The sequence below is a fragment of the Sardina pilchardus genome, chromosome 2 (assembly GCF_963854185.1).
Source record: "Sardina pilchardus chromosome 2, fSarPil1.1, whole genome shotgun sequence".
Lineage (NCBI taxonomy): Eukaryota > Metazoa > Chordata > Actinopteri > Clupeiformes > Clupeidae > Sardina > Sardina pilchardus.
The window spans coordinates 18,569,342-18,590,873 of NC_084995.1; the positions used below are offsets into that span (position 1 = coordinate 18,569,342).

The window sequence follows — 21,532 nt, forward strand, 5'->3', positions numbered from 1 at the left end:
TCCCTCTAACACTGCTTGGCCTGCTGGCATGGCACCTGAATAGACAGCAGCAGTGCCATGAAAAATCAATTAAGAATTTCAGCAGCTTACTTCACACTAATTACCCCTTCACATCCTAAAAAAACTCTGCTGAGTGACAGCAGTTGAGGGCGAATCCTATGACTATTATGCCCCTTCTTCACACAAATTAAGTCCAGTCTCATCAGAATGATGGCAGGAAAAGGCCGCATAATGTGACTTGCATCCCTAAGCATTCCGAAAAGCCCTTGATGAACTTGAGGATTGAGGTCGCAGAGAGACCCCCTGTGGATAGGAGCTCTCCAAATGACTTATTTACCCGTTGGATTCTCTGTTCAAAGACCTGTAGAACAATTAACTTGTCATCGGGATGGACCATTCCAGACAGGGTATTGAGCACATTACAGATATCAGCAAAGTAAATCATGAAGACCAACTTTAGCAAGATTTCATATCAGATATCTGGTATATATCAGTCCACTTCATGCATTGCCAAAGGCTACACTCTAAGAAAAAAAGGTGCTACATAGAACTAGAAATTGTTCTATTGCATGATTCATATGACACCCCTAAATGTTTTTTTAAAGCCTAAATGGTTATATATAGCACCCCCTTTTTAAGAGTGTGCATTAAGAGAATAAAATATTGCATTGCCATGTAGCCAAAATGTGTGGGCTAAACATAGACTACTGTAGTCTAGCTAGGCCCTAGATAGATAGATAGATAGATAGATAGATAGATAGATAGATAGATAGATAGATAGATAGATATAAATACACTGTAAAATATCATGATTTAAACTCGACCAGAGCCTGTCTGTGCCGCGAGAGTGCATCTCACATCTTCAGTGCGAAGCGCGCGCCCAATCCCCAGCCTACTTGTCGTCCCGAGTGTACCACATTGTATAAATAGTAAGAAGCGGCAACTGTTTCAGAACAGACCGGGTTGGTGAAAAAAACGAAGCGGAGGGGGAGGAGAACGAGTCTAGTGACACCGTGAAATTGTATTAAACATGCCATTCCTCCCTCAGAGCACTTTCACGCTGTCTAAACTTCGTGCTCTCTGGGTGTCTGGTGTTTCGGAAGTTTGAAGCAGGCGAGCAGGCACCTGAAAAGGAAACGCGCTAACATACCAGTAAGGAAGAGGCTTTTCATCAACGAACATCATCACTCTCCCGAATGATTCTTCTGGCCATCTTCAGCCTGAAGTCTCGGATAAAGTGATGCCTGTTTTTATCTTTGGGAGAAAGGGCATTTGAGAAAGTGCAACGGAACAACAAGCCTTGACGAGGAGACTATAAACAGACCGGCGTAGCTCCGGATTCTTACATTTTCCTAAAATGCACTTGTTTGGATTATCTGTCTTGTTCGCGTATTCAACATTCCTATACACAAACCTTGCTATTGACACAAGTCAAGACGATTATGATTATGACCAGGATCAAGGAGATGTCACGGTACGTTTCTTTTTATTCCTTGGCATATCATAATTATTGTAGCACAGAAAGTTATACAAGGATCTTTAAAGTTATCAAATGTGCAATTGAACTAAAACCAGCTGTGAAATACTGCATAGTCAGAATGCTCAGATGACAGATGGTTCCAGAAATGTCTCAGTTCAAGACAGTGTATATTTTCATCGTGAATTAATTTGTATTTTATTCCGTTCAGATCAAAGGTATAGGCTTATTAGAGGATAAAAGATGACATCAGAATAAGTCATATAAATGAGTGGACACAGGTGTCACTGGGTCAACAACTGTGTGTGTGTGTGTGTGTGTGTGTGTGTGTGTGTGTGTGTGTGTGTGTGTGTGTGTGTGTGTGTGTGAGAGAGATAAAGATAGAGGAGAGAGAGAGAGAGAGAGAGAGGGTGAGTGTGTGTGTGTGTGTGTGTGTGTTCTCTCTGGTGGAGGCACTGGAGTATGAGGGAGGGAGATGAAGAGTAATCTGAAACACGTGGCTATTTGATCATGCAATACACTTAATTGGTGGGATTAACACTGCTACTAGGTCCCTTTAGAAGGCCTGTGGTAACCTCCTGGAAGGTCAGAAGAGATACAAAGCCCTCTGCGCTCTCTCTCTCTCTCTCTCTCTCTCTCTCTCACACACACTCTCTCTCTCTCACTCACTCACTCACGCACACACACACACACACACACACACACACACACACACACACGAAAATAATTTTGAAATCCAGCTAACAATGAAATGGTAAGCAATGAAATTAAAGTTAATGAAATGATCCCACATACCATGAAGTTTAAAGCGATCCGGCAAACTGTTGATACATTTCCCAATTGTATACTTTGTCTTTATTACTCTGTTGCGCCAGCGGTTTAATCATGGACTTGGTCTAAAATTAGACTCACTTTTCATGTTTTCCTAGCTTTCTTAACCCCCCTGGAGTCTGAGTAAAATTCGATAGTAATTAAGATTAATTTGGTTGGAATTCAGGGAGTCAGAGCTAAAAAATGTCATACAATAATACAACAAAAAAATCTCATAAATTCATAATTGTTTCTTTTCAGTCCCTCCGAGACACATTTATCTTATGATCATGATGGGCTCGTGAAGATTTGTGCAGTAATTGGTGCAGGGGCCCAAAACATATGTGGTTGTTAAGAGCTTCCTGTGCAGGACCATTGACTCTCTTCTGGAGGCTGGAGACCAACTCCCATAACTCATCTCGTGTCATTCAGCGTCCGTCTCTGGCGTGTATTTCATTTGTCTCGCCTTAAGCGTCACGCTAGCGTTTGTCACTCCTCACCTCCATGAAATCAAGTCCTCTCTCTCTCTTAAAAGATGTGCCGGAACGAAGCATCCTCTTTGAAAAGCCCGCAATGAGGAAAAGTCAAGCAAGTCCTGAGCACTCCTGGGATTGGATGGAGACAAGGAGAGTAAAAGAACCCCCCCCATTACAAACAAGGGAAAGAGAGAGAGAGAGAGAAAGAGTAAGAGTAAGAGAGAGAGAGAGAGAGAGAGAGAGAGAGAGAGTCCCAATGGAATGATCTGTGTGATCAACAAGGCAGTAAATTGTAGTTAGCTCTCTGAGGTGTATGGTCCGACATCAGCCCTGCTATGGCAGTCGCAGAGAGACCCCTGTGTGTGGGGTGGGTGCATGCCTGTCACAGCCGTCTGGCCCGGACCTGAGATTTGTATTTAACACCAAAGTGTTGAGTGCTTTGTGGCTGTTTAGCTTCAAATGGCCTAGCAGGGTGAGGGAGGGAGCATGCTCGACTGTCTGTGGTTGAGGCTCTGGTAGCCCCCTGTGTTTGCGTTATGGTCGGCATAGACACGGCCCAGGCGCCGTGGTGACGGAGCGTGTCGCCATGGGATGTGCCTCATTTCTGTCATGCACCCTTAAACCACCCCAGCACAATAGAGCCGTGTCCTTATCGGGAGTCGATGCTGTACGAGTGCCCGGGGTGTCCAAACTAAATCCAGCCCTGTCTGAAACTTGTGGTGCCCCTTACTTCAGGTACATCTGCCATCATAGATGAAGCAGGAAGGAATGTTGCCTCTTGGTTAGCTGTTTGTGGAGAATGGTGAGAGGAGGGAAGGAGGGGGTGGTGTGAGTAGTCCTTCTCATCCCGTCCATCTCCCTCCATCTCAACACCACCCAGGTGAAGCCCAAGGAGAACAATCACAGGTGGAATGGATTACCTGACATCTGCGTACCTTATCTCTGTCCAATTGAATAGCCCATCCACCTGCAAAAAAAAGCCTTTCATCTGCCTAAGTGTGCGGACTTATCAGACAAGGTCCTATTTCACCAGAGCTTGCCTCCCAGACAGGTTGACCAAGAGAGGAATGAGGAGCAGTAGGGGGTTGGGGCTGGGGCTAGGGGGTGGGGGGCTAGGGGGTGGGGGGATCAGGGTGGGCACTCGAATGAGCTGATGACATAAGCCAGGGGGTGTGCGCTGCGCCGGAGCCTGTGAGAGGTCGACAGTTCAGGCGTCCGCTGAGGGAAGAAACTGTTGCAACTGTGGTATTTCAAGAGCTATTACGTCTGTGAGCAAACTGATATGTTACTTGCATTAGGAAACAACTAGAATTGCAAGTATGTGGGTAGAGTGTAACAGAAACATGCCCTTTTCTGGGTTTTTCTTCCATTAGGGTTATCTACTGTATCAAAGGACAGACTGGGTGGCCCTCATTATGTTCACGCTACTCAGTTTATGTGTAGGGCTGTTATTTCAGCAACGCTTGAGATTAGAACAGGGTAAAGTTTTAATACATACATTTAGGACAATTTACAGCAACTTACATGTTGTTCTCTGTTCCAACCTCTGGATTGGTCCCCTATGCTGACCCCACCACCCCCGCCCCATGTCTCTCCTCTCCCTCTGTATCTGAATGAATGGTGAGTGCCTCAAGCATGTGTTGTGTGTGTGTGTGTGTGTGTGTGTGTGTGTGTGTGTGTGTGTGTGTGTGTGTGTGTGTGTGTGTGTGTGTGTGTGTGTGTGTGTGTGTGTGTGTGTGTGTGTGTGTTTGTTGAGTGTGTGTGTGTGTGTGGTGTGTGTGTGTGTGTGTGTGTGTGTGTGTGTGTGTGTGTGTGTGTGTGTGTGTGTGTGTTTGTAGGTGTGTGTGTGTGTGTGTGTGTGTGTGTGTGTGTGTGTGTGTGTGTGTGTGTGCACGTGCACGTGTGTGTGTGCATGTGCTAGTGAATGATATCTATTCCCTGTCCTTTGAGTGATCTATGCATTGTGTGTAAACAAGCAGAGGACAGAGGAATGTGCCTCTGACAGTGTCCCAGCAGTGGGCCGGGGACAGCTGCAGAGTCTAGCTTCAGCACCAGTCCTCTCTCTCACACTCTGGCCAGCTCACTGCTCACACTGCCATCAGCAGGTGGTAGCGCACAGCAAAGCACAAGCTCTCTCTCTCAGACTCTCTCTCTCTCCCTCTCCCTCTCTTTCTCTCTCTCTCTCTCTCTATCCATCCTTCTATCTCTCTGGCCGACTCTGCCTCTTTCCCTCTTCCTCTCTCTCTCTCTCTCTCTCTCTCTTTCTTCTATCTCACTGGCCATCTCTCTGTCTGTCTGTTTGTCTCTCTCTCTCTCTCAGTAAGTTAATAGGGCCATTAATCCTATGCATAGTCCAGGGTGCCATACTTTTTCTCTCAAAAAACCCCTCTCCTATAGGATTTCTCTCCTTCACTTCTCTGTAAATGCCTTAATGCTTCCAGGAACGTGCTTGAGCACAGTGAACTCTCATGGTCTATTTGTGGGACTAATGGTTCTTGCTGGACACCTCATCACTGCTGCTAGTTCTGGAAAATCTAGCTCACTTCTTTGGGGCCACAGAGTTTCAGAGCTGAAGAATGTAGTTATGTTTTGCCATATTATGAAGGTGGCTGTGCAGAGAAAATTGTTGGATGCAATGTCTTTCTGTCTGTCTGTCATGCTCTTATTCACCATCAAAGGACAAAGCATGCATAACGTAGATGTCACAAGGCTTAGATAAGCTCTTGGACATGTTTATAGTTGTTGCAATGCATTACAGGGTGCATTTGCATTTCAAAGTCTCGTGGGCTTTTGGGGTCTGATTGATGCCATGCATCACATTGGGTCCAATCCTATCAGCATAATTTGGCAAGACTGCAGCTCTGTAATCTGCTTCTTTCACCACATTCTCTTCATTGTCTTCCTGAAAGAAACGGCATCACATGCTACAGGTTATCTGCCAATAAGTGAACTTTTCATTGTGTATGGAGTAATGCACAATAATGCACAAAAGACTGGCTGAAAAGATGCTTAGCAAACAGTGTGCTGTGTACAGAAAGTGCATTGCATGGTCTAGATGTCTGATTGAGCATTGCTGTGTCTCCAATCTAGCTTTAGTCTGATTCAGTCTTTCCTAAATCTTCCCTCAGATAAACATAGTGGTATGCTGAGGAGATGAGATAATGATAGGGAGAGTGAGAGAAAGACAGAGAGAATGACAGCAAGAGAGAGAGAGTGAGAGAGAAAGAGAGAGTGAGAGAGATCAGTGTTTTCCTTAATGATGCTGCTGGTTGAATAGAGATAAGACCGGCATGATTCATGCCCCACATATGCAGATGATTCCTTTTGTGGCATGGACCCATTTTGAGGTTTGTTGTTAGCGGGGAATAGTTCAGAGCAGAGAATCTCTGTGCTCCCAAGGCTGACTCTGATTAATCACAGACCACAGTGTAAAACCCTGTCTCCAACACTTCCCTTAGTCCACAGATGAGAAATTGTATCAAGACAGGGATGAACACAGCAGAGTGGATTGAGCGTCCCAAAGTGTGTACACACAAACACATGCACGCACCTACACACACACACACACACACACACACACACACACACACACACTCACATGCACATGCACACACACACACACACACACACACACACACACACTCACATGCACATGCACATGCACATGCACATGCACACACACACACACACACACACACACTCACACACACACACACACACACACACACACACACAGACACACAGACACAGTCACACACACACACACACACACACACACACACACACACACACACACACACACACACACACAGCCTCCTGGAGTGTGCAAAGACACCATCTCTGCTGCCCAGAGAGAGGCTGATGGGATGGCTGTATGATTTGGATTTGACCATCGTTGCATGTTTTCGCATGGGTCATTCTCAGTCAGCACATTTAGGTCTGACAATAACTATTAAAATAATGTTTTATAGTAAAGTCCACATGGTCCTTCAAAGCTGTGGAAATGTGTTTTTCTGGTGGTTCTTCTGGTTTCTACTAGTGGCTATTTTTACAGATGATGGTGGGCCACCATCCTCACGGCTGCTAGACAAGTTATGGACCTCTGGTAGAATGATTGGTGTGTGGTATATTTATGTGTGTGTGTGTGTGTGTGTGTGTGAGTGTGGTAGAGATGTATGGATAGTGGCTATTATACACAAAAATCATTCCATCTACTCTGATGCATTTATGAATGCCATCCTTCTCCACTGATATTTTGTGGGTCCATATCCATAATAAAAACACATGTTGGTGAGCTTTAGCATCTGGGAACAAGACCCTTACTCAATCTTGCAGTAAACAATAAACTCAGACGCTGTGAGCCCCTTCTTAAAATTCTGAGGTGGGAGTCCTCCTTTATTGAAAATGAGTGCATCAGGCATGGCAGTTTCACCATAAAATAGATGCCAAGTATCACCGCATTCTGCATTTGAAGACGAATGGCCCCAAAGCAGCAGCTATGACAGGATTTCGTGTCATAAGTACTTTACTACCTCTTCAGTGTGCTGCCAGCAGCTTCAGAGCCCCGCGCCACGCCGCGCGAGTTCACAGCCCAGAGAGTGCGCTACGCTATGCTACATTAAGATCTGTAGATCCCCGCGGCCCTGTGGAGGTACGCCACACTCCGGCCGCTTTACAGCTCCACAGCAACCCTACGCCGAGCCGGAAGGCTGCCACGCGCCTGGTTAATCACGCCGTAAACATGCCCTCTGTGCCTCGGAAAAGCCACGGGTACCAGAAGCAACAGAGCGTCCTGCGAAGAGGGTTTGGAGAGGAGGGGGATTCATATTCAAACTGTGCATTAGTGACTCTGAGAATAAGATAAAAAAAAAGCTGTCATAAACTCCTGACACTAGTCATGAACTCTTTTTTCTTTTTTTTCTCCCCTTCGTGCTTGTGGAAAGGCGCAGAATGAATCATGAAAGGCTGATTCAGTTTTTGGAAAACCTTTGGCAATGACATCCCCAGTCACAATTGTGGGGATTCTTCTTTTTTTGCAATATACTCATGTTTACTGGGTAATGGATATAGCAGCCATAACAAAGAATGGAAAAGCTATTTCCAGGAGCCTGGATTTAGGCCGCGAGAGGAGAGGAGAGGAGAGGAGAGGAGCAGAGGCAAGGAAAGGGAGGAGGTGGAAGTGGCGGTGAAGGATCATGACAGGATGAGCTGTAATGTAATGCTAACATCCACGGGGAGGGCGCTGGAGCCTGCCTCGATGCAAGACGTCTCAATCGTCACAGGACAGGGGTGGACAGTTGCTATCACAGTGTGATGGATGACAGCGACTCCTCCGACGCCACCACAGAGCGAGCGAGAGAGGAGAGAGTGAAATGAACTGACCACTCAGTTGGAGTTCAGGGGCAAAATGCACTTCTCTCTTTCTCTCTCTCCCTCTTCCTCTCCTTCACACACTTTTCTCACACTTTCTCTCTCTCTCTCTCTCTCTCTGTCTCACTCCCCCCCCCCCATCTCTCTCGCTGTTGACGGCAGTTCTTTTAAGGTCAGGGTCTTAGGGTCACCCTGCAGGCTCTCACATTTCAGATCGATGGGAGCCCTGGTGGCACCTTGCCTCCTCTGTATCCCATGTCTGAGACCCCCCCCCCCCCACACCCCCCTCCTCCAATCCCAGACAGACCCCCATGGAGCAGCTGTGTGCCTCCTCCTCCTCCTTCTTGTCCAGAGGCCTCGTGTCTCAGCCATCGTACTGTAGGTCGGTTAATGTGCTGTGGGCTGGTCTGCTGGGACAGATATTTAAAGATGAAAGGGACGCCTGGAGCACATGCGGGCTTGGACGGGCCCCCGCGTTTGCGCAGAAACAGCGAGGTGCACTCTGCTCGAACCGAGACCCCCCGCCCCCCCGCCCCCCATCTCCTCCTCATCTCAGCAAGACATTTTCCATCTTGTTCTGCTGACTTGCCTGTTGTCTTCAGAACACGGATCTGAGCGCTAAACGACCATGGCGCTCTCCTGACAGGCACCTACAGGCTTTCGAGCAGGAAGGTTTCCTTCTGTGAAAAAACCACGGCGACCACTCAGACTCCTCTTCCTGGTGCCTTTGAACTGAAGCGGGTATTTCCTACCATCCTCTGAAAAAAAACCATCATCCCCCGTTTATTTAATGTATCTGCAAAAACGATTGTGAGGCAAAACGGAAAGAACGGATGGAGTAAACAGAGAGATACGTCTGGCGGTGGAAGGGAGGGATAGAGAGGGATTAAGGCTGAGAGGTTTCCAATATGGCATGGCCTGCAGTGACAGAGGCAGAGTGATTTCCAGCGTGTGGTGGTTTTTACTTCTGTTTCCTCTTTCCTCTGTTTCAGCTGGTCCTCATTCAGTCTCGTTGGTTTTAGAAAACAAAGCTGATTGGTCTTGACTGGCCTTTTAGCTCAGGACTCTGTGCTCTCGGGGTTCCAGGTTGCGCTGACATCACCAGAATGCTAGCTTATTGTTATGACTCACGAGGTGACGGCAGTGATGCTTGGTCTGTTTTTGTTTGGCGCTACACTGTAAGAAAGTGGAAAAAATCCACTAGCTTGACTGAAAGCAAGTCATAATTGAACGGAAACAGTGATTTTGCCACGTGACAATCCAATGCAATGTGTCACTGCGCTTTCTAGTATCGTCGGGTTGACAGACATGCATGGGCTCAGGGGCACGAAGACGGAATTGGGATTCCCGTGGGAGAGTGATGAGGAATCGGTCCACTGCTGTTTAAGAGCATCTGGAATGCCAGTGATGCAGAGGATGCGTGATGGCTCCGTGCCCTTATCTCCTGTGCATGTCTCCTTCCTGTGTGTCAGAGGAAGTGAGAACAGCCACCTCAGTCTGATGTCTACTGACCCCTGCTGTCACTGGAAAGAGCCAATGATGTGGACACTGATGCAAGCCTTGCGTTTTCTCCATGAGATGAGTTTCCAAAATGTATCAGATGGGACCATTTAGGATAGTTTGCCCAGTCTTTGACTAAAAGCCTCAGTGGAGATCTCCCAGGGGTCAGCATTTGGATGGTTAGCTTCAACCAATTAGAATGCAGAATGGCAAAATGGCATCCCACTTTTGGCATTGGGCCAATTAGATGAAACACTGCTGGTGGACACAAAGGTGTGTTCTTCAGAGAATCGCCTCTAGATGTCATGTAGAAAAACCCCATGTATTTTGGACATTCAACGGCAATTTACAATAGAATAGGCTAGACAGTGCAAGTGAGACACTGCCTCGTCCGCTCAGTGCACCTCACCTTTTAGTAGTTATAATTTAAAGCAATGCATATAGCTCTTTTATTTTAAGTGCAAACATTTCAGTGCTTCACTGAGAATGAATCTTTGACATTGCTGATGAGTGCCTGGAACACCTGGAGTTGTGCTGTATAACATTGTTGGTTTTTTTAGACCAGTTGGGTACCCCCTTAGCGCTAAATAGGTACCCAGTACATCAAAAAATAGACAAAAAGGGGAATTCCTACTTTGTGTTGTTTGAATAAATGTTGTTGCTTTTTTAAATCATGCTACTACTTACTTATTTGTAAGTTGTTGCACGCAAGAGTAACAACTTTGCAAGTGTTGTGTGGGGTGTGTAGGGAGTGTGGATGTCTCATGGATTTCAATCATGAAACAGAGGACTTGCTGTTTTAAGTCAAAGTCAGATCAGGCAAACTAGTTCGGCAATTACATTTAACATATTCCAGAGCACTATAATATATCCTGTCTGTATTTACACCATGTATACGTCTGCTCAGGTCTTTAACTGTGCACCTGGTCGCTTAACATGTTAACATTGGATCGTAATGTTTTTCCAACTTGTGGTAGGTGGTAATTCTTGTCTGGCACACTTGCCACGAAGCCCAGGGGCCCACTTGGGGCTGTGGCTGATGAATTCATCCTGAGTGTCACCAGTGATAGAGCAGTGAACATTTCCTGTGTTGCACAGCTGCTGTCATATCTTTCCTCCCTGAGTCATTGTCCTGTCATGATGGGTCTCCCAGAGAGCATACTCATGGACAGAGAGGGCTTTTCTAATGCTTTTTATATGTCCCAAAATGGTAAATTATAGCTGTATTTGGTCACGAACGCATCCTGTTTGCTTGATAGTCAGGACCCAGGTTTAATCGTATCGTAGACCGCTGTCATGTCATCAGAGAGTCAGCTATGACTCACTCACATCCAAATGCCATGTTGTATATATTGGATAAAAAAAACGGTTTATGTTTCCTCAGAGTATTGATGAAATGTTTGTTTGCATTGTTTCTCTATGTGCTGAGTTCAGAAACCCTGATGTCAATAATTTTTTAGTGAATGATGAGTGTGTTTTAGTGAGTGATGAGTTTGTTTGTCCTTTCAGGTGGTAGCCCTTCAACTTGTTAGGTCCATAGTTGGTTGGAAAAATGTGCGCTGTTCATGTTTTCAAGGTTATTCGACCATATATGGCACCATGATTATCTCAATTTAATGCTATAGTTAATCAGTAAAAATAACACATTGTGTTGAAAATACAATGAGATCTTGGACTATGTAATGTCTGATTGCACAAGCCACACACACAGATGTAGAAACTGAGGTGCACATGTAAAACAGGCATCCATGCACACTCTCTCAGCCACACACACACACACACACACACACGGATACACACTCACACACCAGACACCCCATTGTTTCTGGCGGGAAACCGACTGGTTATCTCAGGAACCACTGTAAACAAAGTCATGGAAGAGGCCCAACACAATAGGCGCATTACAGTTTCTCTCTCGCTCTGTATAGTTTGAGTTTCCTGCGCGAAATAGAGGGGAGTGCATGTGGGAAGCAATGCCTGCTTCCTACAACGAGTGGATTCCTCCCTTTAATGTGAGTTTTTGTTGAGAACCGTTTTCTTGGAAGCCAGAGATTTCCATGTCAATCCCACACAACACCCCAAATAAATACAGCACTAGGCTTGGGAACATTTTTCTTTTTTTCCTCAGAAAGTGATTGGTTCAATAGTTTAAGGCCCTCTGTACTGTGCAATGCCATAAAAGGCAGGATTTGTCTCCGGGCATCAACATGAAGTGAGGGTGCTAGTGGAGATGACATAGGAGAAGAAGCTAAGCTGGTCACAGCAAACACATCTATATTTGAGACCCCTGTCCCCGGTCTTTTGGGAAATATGTGTATGATGTGACTGGCATGGGATTGGTTTTACTGATTCCATGCGCCAGATGAAAGGATCTGCTGAGGTGAAAGCCAGCCTGACCTTCTCAAAGTATGTGATTGCCGTTATGTTTAGCAGAGTGCCAGATCGCTGTTCTCATTCCTCTCTGGGGATTGTCTGTTGGTGAACGACGGATTACTGCTAATACACTGTTCTTTGTATTTCCTCTTGAGGCCCTCAGTGAAGCACTGTATATGTTCTTACTCCATGGTCTGGTGGCATATTTATTATTTTTCATAAAGAGAAGATTTTTACTCAATGTTTTTTTTTCTTCTTTAAGTCCGTGTTGAGGTTTTAGAATTTAGTTTTACATTTTCTGTGATCCGACTCTAAAGCCTTGTGACCTCTGTTTTCCATGTACTAACTCTTGATGTACGACATACAGTAAGTTGCACAAAAAAGATCATTATTCGTGCTGCATGCAGGGTAAGGGTCTCTTTGCAGTATGTGCCATTTGCAGCTCACATCGAAGATTACGGTCGGTAGATGTGGTAATACTAAGAAAAATGCAATTGCCTGTTGTTCGCTGGTTAAACAGCCCAACAAAAGTCATTTTCAGTGACTGTTATTTTTGCGGTTTGTCTCACTCTCATTGTTCAGTGAATGTTCAGTGGGCCAAGCGCTGTTTTGCCACCGTCGTTGGACGGGGCCATCGAAGTGAAAGGAATCGGCCCAGAGGTCTTGTTTGAAGATCACTGCACTAGACCATTCATAGGGGTCACATGTAATTGCAGTGAATTATGGCCTCAGGGAAACCTGACACTACTCTTTAACCGCAGTGTCAAGGACCATGTCACAGTCTCACAGACAATAAATATACATGGTTAGCTGTGCTGAAGTTGGATATTGAGAGTCAATGCTGAACATGTTGAATTGGATACCCTTCAGCACATGCTTCTTAAAGTAATGCAATACATCCTACTTCTTTTAACAAAGTGTAAATGTGATCACTGCAATTCATCGGTGTTCTCACTTAACAAGCACATTCATTTTCAAAAAAGAAAGAAAAAAGTGGACATCGTACTTCTTCTCTACTGTGGTATCATTGCTATTTGCTGATTACTGTAAGAGAGAGGTGTCTTGTGCTTGGCTAGAGAAGAGAGCTGTCAGATGCCTTTTAGGTCAGATGGTGTCAAGTGTGGATTGACTTTTGTGCTGCCTTGGCTCGAAATGAGAATGAGGCTCAAGCACTGTCGTTCCTAGTATTCCTCATAAACAAAGACTCAAACATGTGTAACTTCTCAGAGGACCTGGCGTTTGATGTTGCGGTACGCAACAGATTGCAGGCTTCAGACTCCTAGACAAAGCCAAGAGCTTTATCAATGTATGCTGCTCATTGAGTGTTTGTGTCTTTAGGCTATGGTTTGAAGAGGCACTTCCAAACACTTTTGATATATCATGAGTAAACACAGTGGTCCCAGCAGCAGGAGATTATCCCGTAGGGGAGGTAATAGTAGTGTATTCATCTCTCTGTGGTCTTCAGCGGTCAAGAATAATAAAAAGTGATGAACCGCTCTGATAAAGATTGTTTCACCAAGACCTCTCTGGGAGGTATGTTATAATTTCTCTCTCCTTTTCTACATCTTTCTGACCTCCTTGTTGATTTTTCGACACCTAAGAGACAAATTAGGAGAGGAGCCCTTTTTATCGTAGGGGGGGATCAGTCACAGAGGTAACTGGGCATGCTTCCTGGAATGTTCCACACAGCAGTATCGCTTTTCACCGGCGACTCCTGGCTGATCGCACTCAGCACTCGTGTTTTCACACTTTATTTATTCCTATCCCCGAGAGATGGGTGCGTGTGTTTGTGTGTGTGTGTGTGTGTGTGTGTGTGTGTGTGTGTCTGCATGTATCCTCAAGAGATGCTGTGCAAGTGTGTGTGTATGTGTGTGTGTATCCCCAAGAGATGCTCTGTGAGTGAGTGTGTCCGTATGTGCGTTTGTGTGTGTGTGTGTGTGTGTGTGTGTGTGTGTGTGTGTGTGTGTGTGTGTGTGTGTGTGTGTGTGTGTGTGTGTGTGTGTGTGTGTGTGTGTCTGTGTCTGTGTCTGTGTGTTTGTGTGTGTGTGTAAATGTTTGTGAATGTGTGTGAGTGAGCGGTTGAGTGAGAGTTCATGCATTAGCAATGCTTCAGACAGTTCCATGTTAGCTCCCTGGCAGGGACCCATGACCTCCTCCTTGGCTTTCCCTCTGAGTAAAGCAGATCTGACTGAGAGAAAGAGAGAGAGAGAGAGAGAGAGAGAGAGAGAGAGATAGAGAAAGAAAGAGATAGAGAGAGACAGAGAAAGAGGAGAGAGAGAGAGAGAGAGGAGGCCGTCCACCCCGGAGTATTTGGCTCCAGCTGCCTCTGCTGCGCTCTGTTCTGCGCTCACCAGGGATTAGCCAATGGCACCAGCACGGAATGGAACATTATGGCTACAACATTATTTAGGTGTAAACACATCACAGGCGCATCCTGATTTGGGTGGAAGGTGGTCGAACCTAATGACTCTGGAGGAGCTCCGTAGTTTGAGTTACTGGAAACTGGCATTTGTTGACCACACTGATTCCTACACACTGCTGATTCCACGACTACTGATTCGTACTCCCTTATTCCACTACTCAGCTACTCTTATTTCACATGACTTTATTATGTAAATGCTCTGCCAATTTGTAACGGGCAGGTATAAGAACCAAGTTGCTGACAGGAAAATGTATAACAACTCAGCACAACATTAAAGTACAGTATGTATTAATTTCAGCACACATATTATGACAGACGAGATCATGTCTATGAAATACATCTGTCACACCAAATACTCTCTGAAAGAGTGCAGCAGCTCTCTAAAATGCATATGCCTTTGTGTGCTGCCTTATCTCATGTTTAAAGTCCATCCTTCAAGGTAGCCTGGCCAGGTCAGTTCAGGTTCCCCCTACAAACCCTAGGTGATGTTTTATTGCCTAATGACAGACTGTGTGGCTGGTTGTAAGTATGCCAAACTGGGGAGGGGTGTGTGTGTGTGTGGGGGGGGGGGGGGGGTGTCTCCATAACACATATGGCATTAGCAGCGCGGGGCCCTCACCTAGGCTGGGTGCCTGACCGTTGGCTGTTGTCTCACAAGCTGTTTCCTGTCCCCGCAGGACTACCCCGAGCCCGACATGGAGGAGAGGTTACGGTCTGTGTCCAGCGTGGATGAGCTCATGCGGATTGTTTACCCGAGCTACTGGAGCATGCTCAAGTGCCGCTCCAAACGGGCCGCAGCCCGCTACCCGCTCAAGGACCACGTCTCCGCCGAGACCCGCTCGGACGAGCCACTCACATTTGCGGCAGCTTACTTCAACTTTGACATTCTCAAAAGTGAGTAACCATCCATCTTTGTTTGCCTTCTTGCCTCATTTATCACATTAAGGATGAGGCTAGTTTAATGTTTAGAGGAGACCCTGGACCCTTGGTGTAATTTGTTGGCTTAATGTGGATTGTTGTTATACATGAGATGGACACGTATTTGGATAAAGTCTTGAAGTCGTCTCCAAAAAGACTTAGATAGTTTAAATGCATGTCAGCATTTTAAACACAATGATGTATCACAATATTTATCTAAACTGCTAAAAATATGTCTAAGACTCAAGGAAAAATGTGCAAGTCATTACATTTGCTGTTTAAATATAGTGTTTGCCCTTTTGATTCTTGCCGTTTTAATGCATCTTCTATCTTCCTGTCTTGATTTCTCAAAATGCGCCCATACAGGTATTGAGACAGAGTGGAGAAAGACCCTGTGCATGCCACGCGAAGTTTGTTTAGATGTGGGGAAAGAGTTTGGGGCGGCTACAAACACCTTCTATAAACCCCCCTGCGTGTCTGTCTACAGATGTGGTGGCTGCTGCAACAGTGAGGAGCACCAGTGCATGAACATCAGCACCTCCTACATCAGCAAGACAGTGAGTCTCACACTGGACCACACGCACAGCACGTACACCATGCACACACACACACACTCACTAATGAGCACGCACATATGCATTTGTGTGTGTGTGTGTGTATGTTTCATTTCATGTGTGTAGGTGTGTGTGTGTTTGTGTGTGTGTTCATCAGTTGTACCACTATGAACATCATTCAGCATGTGAAGATAAAGACATATCTCATGCACCATATGCCATGTATGAGAAGATATATGTGGAAAGCCCGACGCGTGCAAACAGACACATGTGGCCCTTGCGCTGCTTACCCCTGCCCTATTGATTGCCGTGGTAGTCTTCACAGCAGGCCAGTCGAGCCCCGCATGTGTGTTTATCGAAGGAGTTCACCCAGAGTTCTATTGATTTACAGGGTCGCGCACACACTCGGTGGCGGGCCTGTGTGGCGAGGTCAAATCTCTGAGTTATTACCCACCAGGCATCTCCTAATTGGCGTCCCTCTTTTGGGTGGGCTGACCCCAGGAGGCCAGTGCTGCCCCCCCCCCCTCCGCCCCAGTGCTCTCTGGGTGATTTAGAGCACGGCGCCCCCCCGCCAGTGCAGGGTCCCCACAGGAAGTGCTCCCCTGGCCAAGGTCTTGCCATTGACATTGTTGGTTTTTGTCTAAGCCAGGTCCGGATTTATCGAAATCTCCTTTTGCCCGTGCAAAGGTTGCCTCGCGTGTGTGTGTGAGCAGCACAACAATGGGAAATGTGGTGCTGGTTTTTGCATATGATATAAGTCCTCTACAGTATGTCTAACATTCCTAAATAATTCAATAAAACATACTGCCCAACTCAAGTCACTAGAATAGGCCATGTCAGCCTGTGTTGTTTTAAAAGGTACTTTTTGTAAAGGGCATAGCAGACCAAAAGCTCTGTTTTCTATTTACTTGAGCCATACAATAAATACACATCATAAAGTAAACACAGAAAGCACAGATGCCCGGTGAGATATCACTCATACACAGCAAAACATTTCTGCTCGGTATTTCATTTGCATTGATAAAACATATGGACTACATCAGTTGTATTTTTCAAAACGGCCCTTTTTCAGTGGATGAGGTCACTAGTATTTTGAGACCAGTTTCCAAGGACAAAAGCACAAACCCATTCTCCAAGCCCAACAGGATAAGGTCTCTCCTGACACAATAGATGCCAGTGTCTGCAGCTTTAGCCCAGAAGATTCTGACAGGCATGAAGTTAATCTTCATTTTAGTCACTTGGTTCCCCCATTTCTTTTACAAATACACACACTCACACAAAGACACGCACAAACACACACACACACACACACACACACACACACACACACACACACACACACACACACACACACACAGGCATGCACACACACACACACACACACACACACACACACACACACACACACACACACACACACACACACACACACACACACACACAGACACACACACACACACACACACGCACACACACACACACACACACACACACACACACACAAGCACAAGCACACACACACACAAGCACACACACATCACGCCTGTGATTGTTCGACATCCTGAAACGGGTGTGATAAAACACGTTTTGCGACGGGAGGGTTATTCCTGTGCTCTGCTGATCTTCTCAGCAGTCACCTACATTGTAACTTAACTCTTATAGGCCGACCCATAAATCAGGTTACCTGTCCAAGCCTTTCCCCCCCTGTTCTTGGACCGGGGCAGAGCAGCCTCAGATCCGCCGCACCAGGCCAGTTTTTACGAGCCTCCTGAGTCCAGTCTCAGCGGGAGGATGCGCGGGCCCTGCTGGGCCGACAGTAAATGTCCGCATGAGGTCCGTTTTTTACAGCGCCGTCCACTCCGCAGCCCCGTCAACACACTCACTCACTCACTCACTCAACACTCCGGGTGAATCTGAGAGGGCATGGCCCGTCAGGACACAAGCAGTGAAACAACTCGTGCTCCTCACCAGTCAAGACACACCAGACCAGACACAAATAAACAGATAAACAGATAAACAGCACCACAGGGTGGCTCACTGACCCCCTCCAGGCCGGTGTGAAATATGTAACCTATTGTGCACCTTTGTACAATTCAGATTTCCTGTCTTGTACCCAGACACCTCCCTACACACAGGTCTTTGATGGCGTGAGTTTAGCTGTTTGCTTTTCTATTGTTCTTGATTAGCCGTGTAGGTGTAAACTAGCGGTCAGCAGCTGATGGGGGCTACTGTGCCGTCCGGGCGGTTTGCACAGCCTGTCTGATGGAGGCCATTTCTTTTCATGTGTGCAGCGGCGGTGAACGAGAGGGTGTTGCCTGTAGATGGATGTGTGATTAGCCTCTTGTGACGCACCTTGTGCGTAAATGTTGCCTGTTGGCAGAGACGAAGAAAGAGAGAACGGCAGGCAGAGAGAGAGGCAGAAAGAGAAAGTCAGGGAGTGTGTGTGTGTGTGTGAGAGAGAGAGGCAGTGATAGAGAATGAGAGAGAGAGAGAGAGAGAGAGAGAAATGGCCAGGAAAGCTCCCCCACTTCCCCTCCCCCGCCCAAAAGGAAGAATGGATTCTGGATGTGGAATTGTGGAATTAGAATGCCAGATCTTTCTCTTCAAGAGCCCTCAGACTCTTAACCTTGAACACGCATGCATGCACACTCAAACACACGCCAAAGTCACCAGTGTGTGCCTCGATCCACACACACTCAGAGAAACACACACACACACACACACACACACACACACACACACACACACACACACACACACACGCACGCGCACACACACACACACACACACACACACACACACACACACACACACACACACAGAGAGACAAATGCCCAATGAGATGAAGGAGTTCTGACTTTGGGAATTGGAGTGGGATGGCGTGTGCCAGGTCTTTGGGGCTAAATATTAAATCCAAACCTAAAAGGCACTGCTCTTGTGCCAGGGCATGCCAAGCTGTGCAAGCTCTGAGGCCGTGCTGCCGTGGTACAGGAGTCGCCCGGACAGGGTGGCACAGACAGATGGCATAATCACACCCGGGCACTGGGACATCAAGCTACTGAGAGAGGAACCGTTGCCTCTGCTGTAATATTAGAGGAGCACAAGACAAGATGTTACATTCCTAGTCCAAGTGGTTAGGGGACCTGACAAACTGGCCAGATTTCCCATGTCACATGCCGTAATTTCACTGAAGATTAGAAAAGGCACAGTTTTAAATGGAAAAACTTTTTTTTCCCGATAGCTTAAACACTAAAATCAAAAGTATTCCAGTTAGCAAGACCTCACACTCAAGGAGCAAAACATCAGCCCAGATTTGCATAACTATAAGCAAAGTGCCTCACACTTTTTGCAGAACACTAAAAACATTCATTTGCAAAACACTAAAAACATTTTTCTATTTTAGACACATCAATCTGTGTAGATGTATTGAGTATATTTTATAACATGAAGAGAAAGAACAGGTCTGGTCTTGTGTGTTGTGTTTGGTCAGTATGCATTCACGTACTCAGCTAATCCGACTTGAACAGTATTTCATATTTCTGAAAGCAAAATCAATTGTACATTATACCCAAAGAAAGCATATTTTGCCAAATGTGTTTAGCATTGAATATATTAGTGTGTAACTGAATCAGACAGACTCCAATCATATGATGGATGGTTTGATACGACCACAAAAAAGATTTTGTTTAAATACTTTTGACTTTATAAATAGTTTTGACTGAACGGTTTTATTTTGCAAAAGGACTCTGCTTCTTGGGTGTGGTGTGTTACTGTAAGAACCCATTGAAAACTGGCAGTTAGATACTGTTAATCGCGTGTAGTGTTTCTAAACAACAGGCCCTGTTTTCAAAGTTGTGCCTAAGCAGTAGATCAAGGCAGCTCTTTTGTGTCAGTAAGAAAACAATGTTTTTAATGAAGACTCTCTGCCTCAGTGGAGATTCTTGGACAGAACCCCACAAGTATTTCTCCTCACAAGTACACGCCTGTGTCTGCTCCTGTCTTTAACAAGTGACTGAATGTTTTCGTAATAAATCGCACTGCCGAAAGCACAATCTATCAGTATAAATCCTCTCCACTGGCGTCATGTGTTATTTTTAACCAATAAAAAACACTTATCTGTGATGAAATAAAAGTTATGATTTGTGTTTTATGGACACTACCCCCCCTGTGGAGCAAGTGGAGCCAGCTCCATCCCAGCCGAGTGGAGCCGTGTAGAGGTTAAGATAACCTGTCAGTGAGGGACTAATGAAGGCAGATGAGACACTCCCTCTGGCCAGCGTGGGCCTTTCATCAGCCCAGCCCACAGCACACTGAGTGACCCTCCACTGGCACAGAGCTGCCACTTCTCCTCCAAAACAGACCTGCTCTCAACCGCCCAACACCCCCCCCCCCCCCCCCCCCCCACCCCCCAAACTACCTGCCCCCCCCCCCCCCCTCAAAACTGCCCCCCCCCCCTTCAAGGCTAGCTTGATGTCTGAAGGGCTTGACGATGTTGAAAAATAAAAACAAGATCTGTTGCCGTTGCTGCATCGCTCTGTTGCCGTGCGTGTAAAAAACAAACGGCCGATGTTAGTGTGCTGGCTGCCGCTGCTGTTGTTTTTTTCCCCCCCAAGCACACAGGCCTGCTAGGAGCTGTGGCTAAGTGTTTGTATACACAGTGGTTTTATGAGTGGGGCCTGTGAGTTTGCAGTTTCACAACATGTAGTGCTTAGGCCCTCTTATCGCGTGGCTTTTGGATCGAATCTGCAGCCCACAAGTCAGCCTTATTAGCATGCTGCGGTGGCGCAAGGGAAAGCCATGGAGTCTGCGAAACCTTTTTTGGTTGGTTTGCTTGATAAAGAAAAGAAAGGGGATTTTCTTTTGCAATTATTGTAATCATTCAAGAATTGTTTTCTGTCTGTAACCTTTTCTCTCTCTTTTTCCTCTCCCTCTCTCTCTCTCTCTCTTTATCTCTATCTCTCTCCACTTCCCCCTCTCTCCCAGCTGTTTGAAATCACAGTGCCGATAAAGCAAGGTACTAAGCCAGTGACCATCAGCTTTGCCAATCACACAATGTGCCGGTGCCTCTCAAAGCTGGACGTGTACAGACAAGTGCATTCCATCATACGACGGGCTCTGCCAGAGTAAGTGTGTCTATTTTTTTTAATCTGACTGTTATTCACCGCTGCAGAGTTGAAAGACTCGTTACCTCTTTGACTAGTTTTATCACCCCTGCCCTGCCATCACCCCACGAGAAGCTTGTGGAAAAAAAGTGGGAACGTTCTCTGTACTGTCAGAAATGGGCAGAGCAGCACACAGACCACTCAGCGAGACGTGCCGCCCACACATCATCTGGGGGTCAACTCACGCTGCGAAACCAAATAAGTGGTGCTCCATTTCGACACCCTCAAGCCAAAAAAATCTACCGTTTTCCTTCCAAGACCCCCCCCCCCTCCTCCCCCTCCCTCCTCTATGGTTTTCCAGTGACGCCTGGATGCTAGTATCCTCCCAATCCCAGTGCTGCGTGTGAGTCTTGGACACGGTGACCCTAATGGCATACAGTAGCACTGCTCTGGTCTCACAGGGATATGGGGTTTCGTCTTGGCCAATTTGAAGCCGACACCTTTTTTTTTATTCCCTGTCCTGCGAGAGG

General features: G+C 46.3%; 1 protein-coding gene across 1 annotated transcript in view; it reads left to right on the forward strand.

The window, feature by feature from the left end:
• Positions 1 to 975: 975 nt before the first annotated feature.
• The window catches only part of vegfc (vascular endothelial growth factor c), a 35,385-nt gene continuing 14,828 nt past the window's right edge, over positions 976 to 21,532 (forward strand). Inside the window, exons 1-4 of the mRNA XM_062554730.1 lie at positions 976 to 1,474; positions 15,106 to 15,322; positions 15,713 to 15,903; positions 20,884 to 21,023. Coding sequence (XP_062410714.1) covers positions 1,358 to 1,474; positions 15,106 to 15,322; positions 15,713 to 15,903; positions 20,884 to 21,023 — 665 coding nt within the window. The 5' untranslated portion in view covers positions 976 to 1,357. The remainder of the gene's footprint in view (positions 1,475 to 15,105; positions 15,323 to 15,712; positions 15,904 to 20,883; positions 21,024 to 21,532) is intronic.